The sequence below is a fragment of the Saccopteryx leptura genome, chromosome 3 (genome assembly GCF_036850995.1).
Source record: "Saccopteryx leptura isolate mSacLep1 chromosome 3, mSacLep1_pri_phased_curated, whole genome shotgun sequence".
NCBI classification, from domain to species: Eukaryota; Metazoa; Chordata; class Mammalia; order Chiroptera; family Emballonuridae; genus Saccopteryx; species Saccopteryx leptura.
Genome location: NC_089505.1, coordinates 286,939,270 through 286,958,006, shown reverse-complemented (window position 1 = coordinate 286,958,006; position 18,737 = coordinate 286,939,270). Strand labels below are relative to the sequence as shown.

Here is an 18,737-nt window from a genome sequence, read left to right as displayed (position 1 = left end):
TGCAGTGAGAAAAGTGTTGCGTAACAGTTGCCTTTTGTAGACCTAGTGTGGCCCGCCGAAGGGCTGTGATCTTGCTCTGCGGCCCACATGCTGAGTTGAGTTTGAGACCCCTGTGTTAAACCATCACTGCAATCAAAATGATGTAGACACGCATCACTCCCTAAAGTTTCTCTGTGCCCCTCTGTAATCTCTCCCTCTTGCCCCTTCCAGTCTCTACCCCACTCCAGGCAAACACTGACTTGCTTTCTGTCACTATAGATCAGTCTTAATTTTATAGAATGTTATGTAAATGGAGTCATAGACTGTGTACTCCTTTCTTGTCCTAACCTCTTTCACCCAGCAAAGTTATTCTGAGAAGCATCCACGTTGTTGTACATATCAATCGCTGTTTGTCTTTATTGCTGAGGAGTATTCCATTGGCATGCAGATCTCTGACCCAGAAGCATTCATTTCCTCGTTTGTGGCAGATGTCTGGGAGATGAAGGGAGAACTAATCCTCTCGGCTTTTGTCTCCCCCATCCTGTTTTGTAGGGAGAGGGGCAAGTGGGGAGACGGAAAGTGGTGTGGAAATCCAAAGTAATTACAGAGAAGAAAAACAAAAGGATTAAAGGAACAGAGGGTGGGACTTAGAAGTAAAGGTTAAAGGAGTAATGAAGCCTGGAAAAGAGAAAGCTGAGGGATAATTTAGGGCTATGACTTTTTTTCAAATACACAAAAAAGGTTATTTTTAAAACAGGCGGCCGAGTAAGAAGTGAACAGACTCAGCTTGCAAGGAAAGAGCCGGAAGAAATACAAGGGAACAGCCCCGATGGAAGGTTGCGCAGCCACCTCCCGCGGCGGCCCAAGAGGGCGGCCTACAGGAAGATGTGGGGTGGAGATTAGCCCCTGCAGGGTCCGGGTCCGGGTGGCTCCGAGGTCCATGGCAGAGCTTTGGTTATTACGCAGTTGCGATTTCTTGAGATACATTCTAAATAAACTTAACATTTGTCTTCCTGAAGCATATCTTTGCCTCACCAAGCTCCTACAGCTTGAGCTCTCGCTCCTGAGCTAGCTCTGACAATCCCTTCTCTCCTGCCTAGGGACATGCCAGCCCAGGCCCGGGACCTGGTGGAGCGAATGAAAAGAAGCCCTGTGAGTACAGGGCCTCAGCCACCCTGAACAGGGCTGGGTCCCCACCTGGGGTGGGTACAGTGGCTCTAAAGGGCCCCTGTGCCCCACTGCAGCTCCTGCCCCTGGCTCGAGCAGGTCTTACCGCAGAGGCACCGTTTGCTGCACCCTCACCCACGGCTCTGGCACCCCCTGCCCCTGCAGTCACTGCAGAAAGGGGAGATGGAGCAGAGCACCGGTGGCCTTGGCCTCTGGCAGCTTCCCACGTTACCGGAGTTGGCTTGCAGAGCCCCGTTATGTAAATGCTGGGTTCTAAAAATAGCCTTCTCATTCCAGTCCTTCCTCCTTCCTAGCTCACCCGGCCCCTCTCAACTTTCTCACTAGAACTTTCTCTTTTTAATGCTCTGTGTGTGTGCCTTGGAATTCAGCTCCTGGCAGGACTCCTATTATGGTGGTGGCCGAGTGGAAAGCAGGCTCCTCGGAGGGCCTCCCAGCCCCCACGCCACCTCTCGGTCCACACAGGACGCCCCGTCCAGGCCCCACCCCGGCCCACCGCCCTGGCCCCACACCTGAAGCGCTCTCCCAGGAGGCAGCTCTGGGTTTCTGCTCCCAGCTGCATCTTTTGCCCTCTGCTCCTTTGAAGGCCTTTAGATGGTGTGGTTTTTTGGGGGAGGGGGGATGTTAACACAGTCTGCTTCACATGGGACTGCAGCTTTCTGAAGAAGATTTCAAAGGGAAAACAGGCCCTTGCACTGGGTGGGCAGACACACACATGCACACGTGCACACACGCAGGCACGCACACACTGAGAAGCTCCCTGCTCCAGTGCGGGGGGGGGGGGGGGGGGGCGGGGGGGAGGGGGAGGGAGACTCCACTTGGCATCCTCTCTTCATCGTGATACAGAGACCATGAGAGACACTTGGGCTATTGGGCCTGGGAAGCACCCCCTGAATGTCCCACCCAACCCTAAACCTGGGATCTCTGTCCCCTCAGGAAATCAACCTGGAGAAAGACTGGAAGCTGATCACACTGTTCATTGGGAGCAATGACTTGTGTCATTACTGCGAGAATCCGGTAGGCCCCGACCAGCCCCACGGGGGACCTGAGACGGGTCCATTGTCCATGCCCTGGGTCCTGAGCCTCCTGGGGGAGTCACATGGCCACTTCCCAGGCACCTGAGTCTACCCGGGAAGCCCCTGGCTCATACACACCCCATGAGGCCTGGCGTTGCCTGTTACTGAGAAGCCCCTCAGAGACCAGCTGCATTGGTTTCCCGATTCCAGAGTGTCTAGAAGCACCCACGCTTCAGGCACTGCTGATGGATGTCCTCTGTTGTCCTCTCTGATGCACACACGTCCTATTTTCTGGTACTCAGTGGATAACTAGTGAGGTCCACCCAGTAGCTGCTTCCAGTCTCTGCCCGTTTGTTGGTGTGTTTTTTTCTCATGGGGGGTGTAGGGTGTGCAGAGGGAGCTGAAACCATGTCATAAATGAGGTTGGATAAAATTGAACCAGTCCCAACAGGATAGCTTTCTGCACTTGGGGACATCATAAGTTAACCCACCTCAGCTAGCCAGCCTGGGAACCCAACTCTGTTCCTACTACTGTTTTTGTGGGGAAATGCACCGAGACTTACAAACTTTGGGAAATAATAACTTTTGGAATACAGCTTGTTCCAAGTTGAGGAAGTCCTGTATTTTATTTGGCCAGGAAAAGACAGCTGCCATTACTCAGAGGTCACGGTAGAATGTTTGACAGTCACAGGCCGGGGAGAAAGGCTTTTATCATTCCTTGGGGTTCGTGGAGACAGCCACCGAGGGCTGGATGGAGTTCCTTCCCCACACAGGGCTTCGCTCTTCCAGGCGCCCACCCTTCTGTTCTCCCCCTTACTACACAGACTCTGGTGGCAAAAGAGACACTACCCCTTGGGGAATAAAATGTCATTGTATCTTGGTCTCCATGAGGTCCAGGAAACCACAAGTGACCCCAGAGCCTACTGCTAGCCACAGAATGCCTGTCCCGTGTGTGAACAGGTGTATGCTCCTGAGAGCGTTTTTGTGAAAGGGCGCTGACCGCCACCACCAGGATTAACTAGGCAAGGGCGAAATCAGCCTCCAGGTGGAAGATGGGCCAGAGGGGGAGACCCGCAAGCTGAGTCACAAGGGACAGTAGGAATCCTGGGGCAGGCAGGGGACCAGCATGGCCAAAGCCCAGAGGAAAGGGAGCCTGGCCATCAGGGGCACTGTCATTGTTGGAGAAGGCTGCGGCTGGTGACAGATGAGACTGGAGAGGGGTGGGCCTGCACTGCCAGGGGCTACCTCTGGGTTTGAGGTTCTGTGGAGCAAGGTGAGGTCAGGGTGGTTCCTGGTGTCTCATAGCGGTCTAGGGATGACTTCTTACAAGAGACTCTGTCCCCCAGCAGCAAGAGCTGGGCTTCCCAGCCTATCCAGTGCCATCACAGCCCCTCTGTACCCACTATGCCACCATTCCAGGCCCCCAGGACCTTTCAATGCTGGGCATCGGACCACTCCCCTCCTCCTCTGAGCCAGAGCTGAGGAGAACCCCTTCTTTCTTCACAGGAGGACCACTCGGCCATGGAATATGTTCAGCATGTCCAGCAGGCCCTGGACATCCTCTACGAGGAGGTAGGAAGGAGCAGCAGCTAGTTTCTGGGTCCTGTTTCCTGCCGGTAACCTGCCTGTCTGCTCACTCACTGAGGATGCCCCCATGGTGCAACTAGGCAAGCTGTGCTCAGGAGATGCAGGCTGAGCAGCAGGGTCACCATGCACAGGGACTGGGGCGGGGAGATGCAGGCTGAGCATCAGGGGCACCACGCATAGGCACCGGGGTGGGGAGATGCAGGCTGAGCATCAGGGGCACCATGCATAGGCACTGGGGTGGGGAGATGCAGGCTGAGCATCAGGGGCACCATGCATAGGCACTGGGGTGGGGAGATGCAGGCTGAGCAGCAGGGTCACCATGCACAGGGACCAGGGCGGGGAGATGCAGGCTGAGCATCAGGGACACCATGCATAGGCACCAGGGCGGGGAGATGCAGGCTGAGCATCAGGGGCACCATGCATAGGCACTGGGGTGGGGAGATGCAGGCTGAGCATCAGGGGCACCATGCATAGGCACCGGGGTGGGGAGATGCAGGCTGAGCATCAATGGCACCATGCATAGGCACCGGGGCGGGGAGATGCAGGCTGAGCATCAGGGGCACCATGCATAGGCACTGGGGTGGGGAGATGCAGGCTGAGCATCAGGGGCACCATGCATAGGCACTGGGGTGGGGAGATGCAGGCTGAGCAGCAGGGTCACCATGCATAGGCACCAGGGCAGGGAGATGCAGGCTGAGCATCAGGGACACCATGCATAGGCACCAGGGCGGGGAGATGCAGGCTGAGCATCAGGGGCACCATGCATAGGCACTGGGGTGGGGAGATGCAGGCTGAGCATCAGGGGCACCATGCATAGGCACCGGGGTGGGGAGATGCAGGCTGAGCATCAGGGGCACCATGCATAGGCACCGGGGCGGGGAGATGCAGGCTGAGCATCAGGGGCACCATGCATAGGCACCGGGGCGGGGAGATGCAGGCTGAGCATCAGGGGCACCATGCATAGGCACCAGGGCGGGGAGATGCAGGCTGAGCATCAGGGGCACCATGCATAGGCACCGGGGCGGGGAGATGCAGGCTGAGCATCAGGGGCACCATGCATAGGCACTGGGGTGGGGAGATGCAGGCTGAGCATCAGGGGCACCATGCATAGGCACCGGGGCAGGGAGATGCAGGCTGAGCATCAGGGGCACCATGCATAGGCACCGGGGCGGGGAGATGCAGGCTGAGCATCAGGGGCACCATGCATAGGCACTGGGGTGGGGAGATGCAGGCTGAGCATCAGGGGCACCATGCATAGGCACCGGGGTGGGGAGATGCAGGCTGAGCATCAAGGGCACCATGCATAGGCACCGGGGTGGGGAGATGCAGGCTGAGCATCAGGGGCACCATGCATAGGCACCGGGGTGGGGAGATGCAGGCTGAGCATCAGGGGCCCCATGCATAGGCATCGGGGCGGGGAGATGCAGGCTGAACATCAGGGGCACCATGCATAGGCACCAGGGCAGGGAGATGCAGGCTGAGCATCAGGGGCACCATGCATAGGCACTGGGGTGGGGAGATGCAGGCTGAGCATCAGGGGCACCATGCATAGGCACTGGGGTGGGGAGATGCAGGCTGAGCATCAGGGGCACCATGCATAGGCACCGGGGTGGGGAGATGCAGGCTGAGCATCAGGGGCACCATGCATAGGCACCGGGGTGGGGAGATGCAGGCTGAGCATCAGGGGCCCCATGCATAGGCACCAGGGCGGGGAGATGCAGGCTGAACATCAGGGGCACCATGCATAGGCACTGGGGTGGGGAGATGCAGGCTGAGCATCAGGGGCACCATGCATAGGCACTGGGGTGGGGAGATGCAGGCTGAGCATCAGGGGCACCATGCATAGGCACCGGGGTGGGGAGATGCAGGCTGAGCATCAGGGGCACCATGCATAGGCACCGGGGTGGGGAGATGCAGGCTGAGCATCAGGGGCACCATGCATAGGCACCAGGGCGGGGAGATGCAGGCTGAACATCAGGGGCACCATGCATAGGCACCGGGGCAGGGAGATGCAGGCTGAGCATCAGGGGCACCATGCATAGGCACCGGGGTGGGGAGATGCAGGCTGAGCATCAATGGCACCATGCATAGGCACCGGGGCGGGGAGATGCAGGCTGAGCATGAGGGGCACCATGCATAGGCACCAGGGCGGGGAGATGCAGGCTGAGCATCAGGGGCACCATGCATAGGCACCAGGGCAGGGAGATGCAGGCTGAGCATCAGGGGCACCATGCATAGGCACCAGGATGGGGAGATGCAGGCTGAGCATCAGGGGCACCATGCATAGGCACTGGGGTGGGGAGATGCAGGCTGAGCATCAGGGGCACCATGCATAGGCACCAGGGCAGGGAGATGCAGGCTGAGCATCAGGGGCACCATGCATAGGCACTGGGGTGGGGAGATGCAGGCTGAGCATCAGGGGCACCATGCATAGGCACCAGGGCAGGGAGATGCAGGCTGAGCATCAGGGGCACCATGCATAGGCACCAGGGCGGGGAGATGCAGGCTGAGCATCAGGGGCACCATGCATAGGCACGGGGCGGGGAGATGCAGGCTGAGCATCAGGGGCACCATGCATAGGCACTGTGGCCATATGGGAGGGGCCGGCTGCTGAGCTCCTCCACGGGGAAATTCTAACTGAAGCCAATTGTATTGTTGGTGGCAAGGAGCTCAACCTGGAGCCAACTGACCTTGTGTGCAGCCAGGTGCTTTGGCTTACTAACAGTGTGACTTTGGGCAATTGACTTCTCTGTGTCTCAGTTTCTCAAAGTAGAAAGTGGGGCGGATAAAGACGATTCAGCAAGATTAATACAAGTTGTGTTCCCTCTCTGGGTCTCAATTTCTTTATTGGTAAAATTGGGGAGGGGGGAGGTTGGCTTGTAGATGACCCTTTAGGCCCATTTCATCAGTAGTCAGTGTCCTGGAGACTAATGAAGCCCACTCCTCTGCTCATCACAGCTCCCGAGGGCTTTCATCAACGTGGTTCAGGTCATGGAGCTGCCTGTTCTGCACCAGGGCCACGACGGGAAATGTAACACGCTGCAGGCAGCTCAGTAAGTACCCATCACGGTCGCCACGTGAGGGCCCTGGGAGAGCAGGGCTCACAAATGCCAATGGTGAGACCATCGCAGACAGAGTGGGGAGTCCTATAAAGAGGACAACTCGTGGGGGACTTGGAAAATCATTTGGAAATGCCTCTATGTTATTGAATGCTGACTGTGTGCAAGTCACTTCATCTCCCAGGGCCCCAGTTTGCTTTTCTGTAGAGTGAGACAGACAAAACGGTCCTCAAAGCCTCCTGACGTTGCGGATGATTCCACACTCCACCTCCAGTGAGTGGCTCCGTGTCTGAGAGGCCCGGAGGGCAGTGAGCGTTCCGGACGGTTGTACCTGGCCTTAGATTCTGGCTCTGCCCTGTATGAGCTGTGGGGCCTTGCCCAAACCGCCCCACCCTCTCTGGGCCTATCACTCCTCACCTGTGCAATCTTCTTAGAGAGTAGATGGGAGGTCTATAGGACGTGCATATAAAGTCCTTGGCCCTCATGGGGCAGTGTCTCAGGAAAGAGGGTTTTATAATATCCTTGATATAACTGTCCTTGAAAGCCAGTGCAGGACAAGAATTTCTGTTGAGGGCTAGAATTTGTTTAAAGCTCAGCTGTGACCCTGGCAGGAAGGTGCCATTATCTGAGGCCAGAGGATCTCCTAGAGTTTTGCTTTGGGAGGAGGAGATTTCCTAGGAGGTTAGAAGTCCTATCTGGTGTTAAATGGATTTGCTAGGAAGATGACAATCTAGTTCCCATTCTTGCTAGGAACCCAGCCCCTGGGTAGAGCGGCCAATGGCTGGGGGGTATGACAGGCTCCTCCTGCATCTGCTGGCCATACATCCTACTTTGTCAGGTAGCTCAAGCTGATTTGATGCTCCCTGGCTTCTCAGGAGACTCCCCGCTCTGGAGCCCTGAGGGAGAGTCTCGTGTAGCTAGAGGTGGAGAGGGGAGGCCTCGGGAGCATGAAGAAGGAAGACTGGGCCATCATGGCAGTCCTTCCAAAACTCCAGCCCTCCCTACTGGTCATTTCCTGGAGAAAGCCCAGAAGTCACAAGCTTGGAATGGAGCAGTCAGGGGCACAGAGCATGGGCAGCCTGTCCACACAGAGATGCAGGCATCGGGTGCCAACTCGTCCACCTTCTCTCTCAACAAGTACTGGACCTTGTGACCTTAGAGCTCGGTTCTGTGGCCGAGGTCCACAAGTCAGCAAGGCTGTGTTGTGGGGACACCTGTGTGTCTCCACCTTCCCATGCGAGGCAGCACAGGGTCCAGGCCCCTGTGGGTAGCAGCTTCCTCTGTATGTGGGGGGGGGGGCAGAGCCAGGCTGCCCCCAAGGGGCTTCTCCACGGCCTTGTCTTATAGGAGCAGCTGCACTTGCCTCCTACGCTCCCAGGAGAACTCCCTGGAGATGCAAAATCTGAAGAAAGTGAACTGGAACTTTCAGGTAACCCTGCACCCCCTCTTCCTACCCCAGAGGGGAGGCACCCTGACCGCTGAGAGCAGGTCTACTCCTGAGAGCAGGACTACTCCCTAAAGGCAGAGCCCAGCCCTGAAATATGTATCCAGGTGAACTGAACACCGAGTCTGGGGAGGAGGGGGAGTGAGAGATCTCGGAAGGGGAGCTGAGAGAGCTCTCACCTCCCAGTCCTGGGCCAGTCATCCCTGAGCCGTGACCAGCACTCAGCTCCCAGAATGGATGTCATGTGTGGCCACAATCCCCCACCCAGAGGAGGAGGGGGAGTGTTTATGGCCAATTGGTCTCTCTCCCTTCTTAAGAACATAAGGCTTAGCCCCACCCAACTTACTGTCCCTCCCTTGACATGTCCACTGCAAGCCTTTCTGCAACGTATGCCCCTCACGCACGGGGCATGTTGCCTTACCTCTTCTAAGCTGCTCCCCGGACTGGACTTCCCCCCGGATATCTCCCCATGTCAGCTTCAGCCTACACTTCACTGACCACATGTTCCTCATGCTTTTCCACATCTTGTCCCACTTCAAATGGATCATAAGCTCCTTAAGAATAAGCCCATTTAATCTATCTCTTTTAGAGTCCACGTTTTGGCACTTATATTCAAAGTCTATGAACGCTCACCCCCCCCCCCAAGTCCACGAGCACTTGGGGGAACTGGCATTGAAATGGGCTCTATTTGAGCAGGATCTGAACTGGAGCCCGCGCTCTAACTCACCTCTGCAGTGAGAACAGGGGAGGCCTTTGGCCCACGAGTCTGGTTGGCAGCTCAGACCCAGCCGTACCCAGTCTTCGGAGTGGAATTGGGTGTTACTCCTGCAGAGACCCCTTTAAGCCACATTTATTTAGGGTGGGTTGGCCCCCATCACGACCAGCCCAAGGCAGTCGGACTGGAACCTGTCCATCCTCGGTGGAGGGTTGAGCAGCCTCTCTCCCCGTCCGCAGAGTGGCGTATCCAGGTTCTCCTACTGGCACCAGTACCTGCAGCGTGAGGACTTCACGGTGGTCGTGCAGCCTTTCTTCCAAAACACCCTTGTCCCCCTGAACGAGGTAAGCTGCAGGCACTTCTGAGAGGCACATGTGTAGGGAGGCCATATCTTCGATGATGTGTTTTCTTTTCTGTGTGGGTTTTTTTTATGCTCTCTCTGTCTCTAAGAGGGCTCCCAAGAGGTTGGTTTTTCTGTTTCCCCTTCACCCCTTTTTGGAGTATAATTAGAATCCAGATGCACTTGGAAAGAGCAGGAGAAAAACAACATTGGCCACACAATGGCCTGAGGCACGGCCCTGCTATTTGCTGGATTGGGATAAATGAAAATCTCCCTAAAAATGTTATTCTTTTTTTTTTTTTTTTTTTTTTTTTTTATTTTTTCTGAAGCTGGAAACAGGGAGAGACAGACAGACTCCCGCATGCGCCCGACCGGGATCCACCCGGCACGCCCACCAGGGGGCGACGCTCTGCCCACCAGGGGGCGATGCTCTGCCCATCCTGGGCGTTGCCATGTTGCGACCAGAGCCACTCTAGCGCCTGGGGCAGAGGCCACAGAGCCATCCCCAGCGCCCGGGCCTTTTGCTCCAATGGAGCCTTGGCTGCGGGAGGGGAAGAGAGAGACTGAGAGGAAAGCGCGGCGGAGGGGTGGAGAAGCAAATGGGCGCTTCTCCTGTGTGCCCTGGCCGGGAATCGAACCTGGGTCCTCCGCACGAAAAATGTTATTCTTTTTCAACTGTTAGGGTAGGGATGCGGAAGGAAAGGGGTGGACTGCTGGTGGCCATGATTCATGTCTGTTTAAAAAATAAAAATTCAAAAATTGGGGAATTTCTCCATCAATATTGGAGCCAGTTACCAGCAGAGTTGAAGGATGAAAAGGGAAGTGCCCAGGGCACCTCCTAGGTGGGTAGGGGGCAGGTAGCGGTGCTCCTGTCCCAGGAAGGTAATCCCCCTGCCTTTGGTCGCAGAGAGGGGGAGCGGACCTCACCTTCTTCTCCGAAGACTGTTTCCACTTCTCAGAACGCGGCCATGCCGAGATGGCCATCGCACTCTGGAACAACATGGTGAGTGCCTGTGGACCCAGTGGGCTGTGTCAAAGGGCCACCCCAGGATGTTGACAACAAAAACCTACCGGTGACGTGGCACCTTTCTCCCCGATGCTCAGCAAGGCAGCGCACCTCACCTGTCCTGGCAGATGTGATTCTCTCAGCAATATGGGGGATGACTTTGTAATCAGATAGACTGGCTGAAAATAACAGCTTCTACCCCTCAGTGTGTGACCTTAGGCAAACAATGTCTCTTTGGCCATCTGCATCAACATCTGTAAAAACATTGAAAATGACACATCTCAGAAATTTGAGGTAATGTGTGAATAGCATCCAGCAAATCATTAACATTGAACAAATGTCAGCCCATCACTCTAGTCTGAATACATTTTCAACTATTATTTCTTTCAACAGCAAAAAGAAAAGAGCCGCCCAGCCTGTTTCCCAGGCAGCCACCTTTCTTAAGGTTCTAAGGGGAACCATTCGCAATGAACATGCAGCCCCGGAGCCGCAGGGACACCTGGCCTTGCCTCTGTCCTTCATGGCTGACTACTCACTACTGCGCACATTTGCACAGAGCACATGAAATGCCTTCCAGTCCACTGGCTTCTTTTGATGCAGTCTCAGTGGGTAACCCAATCCCCACCCTGATGTGCACGTTCCCTCGGTTCTCCCATGGTGACTAAACAGTCTGCACTCCTGCGCCCTGTACTGCAGTTCAGGCCTGCCGTGTCCCTGCCAACCACCACTGTGCAAATATCCCCACACCTGTCAGCTCATCCGATAGGTCTGGTAGCTCACTCGGCTGACTCACAAGATTGACTTTCTCTTAGCTGCACCATCTCCTCTGCTCAGAATGGCATGTAAGCAGGTTTTAAGCTTGGCCGTCTTAATTACAGACTCGGCCTTCCTCTCCTTTTGTTTTCCTCCCATTGACGTCACCTTCTGCCCATTCCTAAATCTTTCATCACACTCTCAGCCCAGGACTCTGAATTTCGATGACAACATCCTTAAGTTCCCTCCACACAGTAATTTTTTTGAATCCAAGTTGGTACAGTAGACTTCATTTCTTCTACAGATATTTGTTTTGAAGTTCAGTTGTCCTTCAGTGGCTGAGTCACACAACTCCATTGCTTTTGAAATCCCTCCGTCCCCACCGGGAACTCAGGGAGACCCAGATTCCAAGAAGAGCCCAGAATGCTTAGCCCTTATCTTTTGTTTCCCAGCAGTTCCATCAATGTGGCCTTCCTACCTGGTGGCATTCTGAGCCTGCCCAATGCCAGGAGTCTCCTGGGGCTTGATGACTCAAAAATGACAAGGTCCTTTGGTCTCTTTCTGCTTGAATTAAGGATGTAGCTCTGGCCTCTGCTTCCAGAACAGCTCAGCAGTTCTCCCTTTCGCCTGCATGAGAAGCTTTTATGTGTAAAGGCAAGTGGGAGGGGTTTAGATCTGAAAACGAAAGGTACACACTGCCACAGAGCCACACCGATAATGCTACAAGGCTGCCCGTGGTTCCCACCCATCACTGTCCCTGCCGTATTTTGAATTTAAAACAACAATAACAAAGCAAAACTGAACTAAAACCATCTAAGGATGTCTTACCCTATGCTATATAATTTGAGGAAATAATTGTATAGTCCACTGTTTTCATCCAAAACCATCCCAGATATAAAGCTATTGATTGCATCAGGCCAACTTTTCAGATGATTCTCTTACTGGTATTTCACCCCTAGAGTGATATAAAATCAATAACAGGCCCTTAGAACAAGAAGGGCTCTTAGAGGTCATCCGGCCAGAATGCTCTATAACTAAAACTCAGAAACATGAGGCCATGTGGCCAGGATCACACAGCCAGTTAGTGGTAGAGCAGGGATTAGCACTCAAGTCTAATTGCCTAGTGTTCTGGACACAGCACCACCTGGCCTTCCCGCTCCCAGCCAGATAAGCACATATGTAACTGGTGAATTCACGTCTCATAATAACAGTCATATGACATCGTGTCTGCAGGCGTTGGCTGATGCTCCCAGGGTACCCTACCGTGGCAGCAAGCACTGTAAACTTTTCTTCTCCTGCCCCTCCTCTCTTAACAGTTTATGCTTCTTCCAGAGACTTTGGCAAAGCCAGAAATACAAGCAGCACCAGGAAATGTTTTTCTCTTCCTCTTTATTCTTCTGTCTGCTTATAGAGTTTCTCCTTCTCTTTTTTTCTGATGCCTAATCCTTCACTGCTGGTTGCTTCCTCCTGCAGAAATCCCTCTGTCACCTACTAGCTGCTTCTCCCCAGGTGCTGGGTGACAACCAAGCCTCCTGATTGGTAGCCCTGTCTCTGGGCTTATAGCCTTTATGACAGCAATTCTCAGCTTGGGCTGCAGAATAGAATCATCGGGAGACTTTTAAAAACAGTTTATGCCTAAAACCACTTTGGAAAACTCTTTGACATATCTACTAAAGCTGAACATGTGGATTCCTTGTGACACAACAACTCTACTCCTGGGATTATTCCCACCAGAAAGGAACACATGGGTTCACCGAAAGATGCAGACAGACCTTTTGCAGCAGTGCTGTTCATAATTCCCAATGGAAAACTCCCCTAATGTCTACCAACAGGCAAATGGTTAAAAAAAAAGTCATACAGTGGAATACCTTACAGTGGTGAGAAATGAACTTCAACAACATGCAGCAATATAGACATACATTTCAAAAACAAGCAAATTAATATATGGTCTTATTGGGGTGAATTATGGCAGAAGAGGGTGGCAGGAGGCTCTAGGTACAGGTGATATTCTGTTCCTTGATCTGGATGCTGGTTACATAGATGTGTTCATTTCATTACCATTTATCTAACTGTGTTACTAAGAAGCAGGGATAAAGGCTTTAAGACAACAAAAAACAAGATCATGAGCCAGGTATGGTCATTAGCTGGCACAGAGTACGTTCACTTACCCCGTAGGCAGTACCTGGGGGTCAGGAGCCAATGAGGTCAGGAACAGGCAGGGATGCAGATTGTAAGGTGGTAGAGGCCAGAGGTTCAAACAGTCTGAATAGGTGAGCGTGCCAGGTTCCCATCCTTCTTCGGGCTGGCCACATGCCGTGGGTTAGACTACTGGCTGAAGATGTTGGGAGCAGGGGGTACAGCCACATCCAGCTCATTCTCGGAGGGTCCCAGGATCAAAAGTATTAAGCAGAAATTCTCTGAACCACAAATGCTCCCAGGAGTGTTTCCAGTAAACCTTTTTATCTATGAGAAAAACATGCAAAGATGCTCAAGTGAGAAAATGCATTTTCTTAAGGCTGATAAGCCAAATGTAGTAACCGTGTCATGGTAACCAATGTGTAGTGGCGGTATATTGTGGTAACTAATGAATTTTCAAAGTCTTCCTGAAAATAACTAGCCCCACACACTTCAAGAAGTTGGTCAATGAGATTATCATCATTTCTGAATTGAAAACGCAGAGTTCTACAATCACAGCCACCCACAAGGAGACAAGAAATGGAGGTTCTGGGCCCTAACTTCTACTCACTGTGGTCTCTAGACTGACAGACTGACTGGCCGTGCTCTCCTGGGCTTCAGTAAATCCAGGACGCAGACTTGGGCGCCCACTCTGCGCTGATGGACTCTGACCTGTCACTCTGTGAGCGCGAGTCAGGTCCAGCTCTGGCCCCAGGACTGCTGGTCTCTGCTGTGGACCTTGCCTTGTGAAACCTTGATTGGTTTCAATCTTGCAAATGGAGGCAGTGTGGGGAGAGACCCCTCCCAATAGGGCAGCCTCCCCAGCTTCAGAGGGAATCAGGGGTGTTTTTCTCTCGTTAGCTGGAACCAGTGGGCCGTAAGACGACCTCCAACAACTTCACCTACAGCCGAACCAAACTCAAGTGTCCCTCTCCTGTGAGTAAAGGTCCTTCCTATCCAGAAGGACAGATGCCTAATGGGGAGGGGGGAGGTTAATCTAGATACCTGGGGACACAAAAAATCCTCTGGGAGGCTGCGGCGTGGTGCACCTTCACTCACCGCCACCATTCTCAAATCTCACCTCTCCTCATTGCTCCTGACGCGTCTTGGCTCCTCAGAATGTGAGCAGCCATGGGGGAGGGGCAAGAGAAAGCAACAGGTCCCCACCAAAGTGAGAAGCACTCCGGGAAGGCAGAGAGCACTGGCCAGAACCTTGAGTCACCCTCTACCCGGAGGGGTCTGAGTCATGCTCCGTCTTAAGGTTGAGTAGCTCTCCCATGCCAGGCAGCCACCAGGAGTGGGGGGTTGGGAGGCAGAGAGAAATAAGACACCGTGTCTGTTCTGGGAGCCTGCAGTCCTCGTCCCTCCTTTCCACCACTGCCACTTTCCAGTCCCTTACTCCCTTCACCTGGACCATTGACAAGTCCCTAACTCGCTCCCCAGCGGTCCTCTCTCCCCTCTTCGTCCATCCCATGATCACTGCCAGACACGGAGCAGCCTCCCTGGAAGTAACTGCGTACTGTAGAGCAGGGGTCCCCAAACTACGGCCCCCGCGGGCCGCATGCGGCCCCCTGAGGCCATTTATCCGGCCCCCACCGCACTTTCATTGGTGGTCAGTGAGAGGAGCATAGTTCCCATTGAAATACTGGTCAGTTTGTTGATTTAAATTTACTTCTTTATTTTAAATATTGTATTTGTTCCCGTTTTGTTTTTTTACTTTAAAATAAGATATGTGCAGTGTGCACAGGGATTTGTTCATAGTTTTTTTTATAGTCTGGCCCTCCAACGGTCTGAGGGACAGTGAACTGGCCCCCTGTGAAAAAAGTTTGGGGACCCCTGCTGTAAAGAGTGCTTGAGGCCCTCCCTGCTGCCCATTGAAGAGAGGCACCTGAGACACTCTCTGTGCCTGAATATGGAGTAGCCTCCCAGGCGAGCCCCACGACTGCTCAACTGCCCGAGCCTGCGCTTTCCTCCTGACATCTTTTCCTCCTGGGGGCCCTGCCCCCAGCTCCGCCTGTGGGAAATTTCCACGTCCTTCTTCAGGGCTACTGTTCCACCTTATCTCCCCCTCCTGTTCCCGCCCCAGACACACACCTGCCTTGGCCTCTCTCTTCTGTTTACACCTCTCATAAGACACTGACAGGCTCCTTTGTGATGTGCTCCCTTCTCAATATGTCTTATCTCCTGCCTGGCCAATGAGAGAGGTCACCTCTCACCCCTCAGGCACTCTCACAGCTCCCGAGCACAGGGCTCCCGAGCACAGGGCTCCCAAGCACAGGGCTCCCGAGCTCAGGGCTCCCCAGCACAGGGCTCCCGAGCACAGGGCTCCCGAGCACAGGGCTCCCCAGCACAGGGCTCCCGAGCTCAGGGCTCCCGAGCTCAGGGCTCCCGAGCACAGGGCTCCCGAGCACAGGGCTCCCGAGCTCAGGGCTCCCGAGCACAGGGCTCCCCAGCTCAGGGCTCCCCAGCTCAGGGCTCCCGAGGGAGGCAGGCCCCACACCCCCTCTCCCGGCCCCTCTCAATGTGGGTTCTCTGACCTGCTACAGAGGCAGCTGCCCTCCCACACTGACCTTCTCTGCTCCCAGGCACCCCTGGATGGAAGGCAGGGGACAGCTGTCCAGGGGTGGCCAAGAAGAAACAGAGTTGGGGACTCTGCCAGCTCCCCAGGACTCTTTCCTTGGTCACTCGTCAGATCCCAACCTTCCGCAATCAGGTTGACAGGAAAGCAGTTGCTGAGGAGACACACAGAGAGGTGATAGCTGGGTGCCGACCTCTTTGGGCACCCCTCCTCCTTCAGGAGACCTGGCACAGTGTCGATGAGGGAGCTTTACAAATGGACCAGCTGTGACCTGTGCAAGGCTGTCGTAGCATCTCCAGGACAGGGACTGAGTGAGCCGAAGGTTGGCAGGAGGGTGGTTTTCAGAGGCCCTTCTCCCCTGACCCTCTCCTCCACAGGAAAGCCCTTACCTGCACACCCTGAGGAACAGTCGGCTACTCCAGGACGAGGCTGACGCAGGCCCCCAGGTGCTCTCCTGGGCCATGCCAGTGGCGGCAGGCGGTGGCCTTGCAATTGGTGTCAGTGCAGTGATGGCCTGGAGAGCCATGAGAAGTCGCCGGAGGGAAAATCCCCCAATGAGCCTGAATACTATGAGCTTCTAGGCCCGCTGGCATGTGTGGGCACTCATCCTAAATGCCCAGCCACACCATTCCTCATCGCCCCCTACTCAGCCTCCCCTGACCAGCACAGAGAGAGCACCTGCTTTGACGCCTGATGACGTTGGAAGCCAAAAGGACCATCATGACTTATTGAGGCCTGGGGCCTATGCTCCTGGAAATGGCAGATTTAAATAAGGCCTAAGCTGTTCTATTCTTGGGTTAACCTGCTTGAAGCTTCCATCTCCCATCTGTTGTACAACACAGGTGTGGGAGCTAGAGCTTTTCATGTCGTCTCAGCCAGAGCTGCCCTAGTGATGGCTGACTAGGGCCAGACCAACCCCTATCAGGGTCCAGCCCAGCTGGAGGGACATCTCCTCAGTCACCAAACCCACTATTTCAAGCATGGGGAAAACATTGGTCACCCAGTGGTGGCTAGAATTTGGGAGCTGGCTGGCCACCATCCAATATAATCCAACACACGCCTGTCGTGCACCTGTTTTGTACCCAGAACAACGCAGCACACTGTGATACTTCCAAGGCTGTGCAGTACCTGGCCAAGAAGACAAACTCCTTCAAAAGACAAGAAGCTCAATGGCAGTGTGATTCAACACTGGAGCATTGTGGGTAAATGTGTCGGATTGTTCTCAAGACTAGGAGTTCCAACATTGGGAAATGTTTCCTGGAAGAGGGCAATTTTGAAATGTCACTTTAAAAAATAAAAGGATTGGGACATGAATACCTCACATTTCTCCAACCTGATTCCCTCAAGGTGCTAAATTTGGGAAAGACTTCTTCTCTCTACATTACCAGGTTGCTGAGACAGCTGGAGAGGCTGACAGTCCAGGCCTGACTGGGGGCAAGGCCCTAAGCTGGGTGCCCTACCCTGATTATTCCTTTAATTCTGCACAAAAACCCAGGGAAGGGGTGATGGAGAAGTTTTAGAAGTGTGATTGTACAACCTCATGAATGCACTAAATACCACTGACTTGTTCACTTTAAAATGGCTAATTGTAAGTCCTGTGAATTTCACCTCAATAAAAAACAAACAAAAAAGAATCCATCATCTTCTGCATTCTAAGTACCTCTCTGATCCCATAGTTGGGATGACAAAGAATGTGAGTCAGAACCCCTGATTTACCATTGGAATGAGTGGCCTTCCGAGTGAACCCCATCACCGCCTGAGCCTGTTTCTCAGATACCCGCTCTCTAAAAGGTGGACTCTGAGTACCCACCTTTCCTGCCTCAAGGCCTGCTGGCAAATAAGACGTGTATATGAAAACGCTCTGTCACTCTAAAACACTACACACATGGAAATGAGTTTCCTTCTCTGCTGTGGAGGCTGAGGTGGGGTCCAGACTGTCAGGGAAGTGGAGGCCCAGAGAGGGTCGTAGGAACAAGGATGTAATGTGTGGATAAAAATTGCCTGCCTTCCTCTCATGAAGGTTCCTCATCTTACCTCTTTTGCAAAACAGAATAAAGTCCCCAGAGGACCCAGGCCCCATCCCAGTGTTCTTCTAGCTTCAATTTCTGTTTCTGTACAATTGTGACAACATACCTGCTCCACTCAGAAAAAAATAGAAAAAAATGAAGGAACAATCCCTGTGAGAATCAGTAGACACAACAAATGTCTTATAACAGTGTTGAAGACAGACTCTAAGTTTGTTTAGAAAGATTAAAGACAAAAAGTTTAAAACATGAGATAAGAACAAAGCATTCTTTTTAAAAATAAAGGCAGACTTATGAAAGAACTAAGAATCAAATAGAACTTCTAGAAATTAAATATATTGGTATTAAAGAAAATTAAACTTCAGGAGATAGAAGAGATTAAATGCCCAGTGAACCAACATCACCTGTGTATTACTGTATACCAGGCATTATTTTTAACAGTAAATCTGTATTAGTCATCAATTCCCGCAACAGCCCAGTGTGGTACATACTATTATTAGCTCAGTCTTACACACAGGGAAACTAAAGCAGATTCTCTGTCTTTTCAATCTTTTTGTAAGAATTGAATGAGATAAAAACAATAGTTTAAAAGACAGGTGTTCACTAATTAATTTCCCACATCGGTGTTAATTCTAATAGATTATGCAAGGGGTTTTGTAAAACAATCATACTAATGAACATATATTTGGCACTTTACAGTTGACAAAGCATTTTCATAAATTCTCATTTGATCCTCACCACAAACTCGGAAGCAAAGGACAGTATTGTTAAGAAAAAGACATCCCAAACTTGGAAAGAAGGCAGGAATGCGACCACTTGTCCTGTCAATGTCATTGTTTCACTCACTCACCTAAGAGAGATTTAGTTATCGAGAAT

General features: G+C 53.1%; 1 protein-coding gene and 1 long non-coding RNA gene across 4 annotated transcripts in view; one reads left to right on the top strand and one right to left on the bottom strand.

The window, feature by feature from the left end:
- PLB1 (phospholipase B1) overlaps positions 1–17,605 on the top strand; it is a 122,868-nt gene extending 105,263 nt beyond the window's left edge. Inside the window, exons 50-58 of the mRNA XM_066378622.1 lie at positions 1,080–1,131; positions 2,101–2,181; positions 3,687–3,752; positions 6,726–6,820; positions 8,174–8,255; positions 9,225–9,329; positions 10,233–10,328; positions 14,121–14,195; positions 16,215–17,605. Coding sequence (XP_066234719.1) covers positions 1,080–1,131; positions 2,101–2,181; positions 3,687–3,752; positions 6,726–6,820; positions 8,174–8,255; positions 9,225–9,329; positions 10,233–10,328; positions 14,121–14,195; positions 16,215–16,418 — 856 coding nt within the window. The 3' untranslated portion in view covers positions 16,419–17,605. The remainder of the gene's footprint in view (positions 1–1,079; positions 1,132–2,100; positions 2,182–3,686; positions 3,753–6,725; positions 6,821–8,173; positions 8,256–9,224; positions 9,330–10,232; positions 10,329–14,120; positions 14,196–16,214) is intronic.
- On the bottom strand, positions 10,176–14,681 carry LOC136401035 (uncharacterized). 3 transcript variants are annotated; one of them, XR_010750457.1, is made up of 5 exons: positions 14,341–14,681; positions 13,253–13,547; positions 11,563–11,711; positions 10,397–10,585; positions 10,176–10,315 (listed from the first exon to the last, which is right to left on the bottom strand). It is a non-coding gene; the product is annotated as an uncharacterized lncRNA (long non-coding RNA). The 3 variants fall into 3 exon arrangements; XR_010750458.1 differs by lacking the exon at positions 14,341–14,681 and having other exon boundaries at positions 11,563–11,759; positions 13,253–13,699; XR_010750456.1 differs by lacking the exon at positions 14,341–14,681 and having other exon boundaries at positions 13,253–13,699.
- Positions 17,606–18,737: the final 1,132 nt, after the last annotated feature.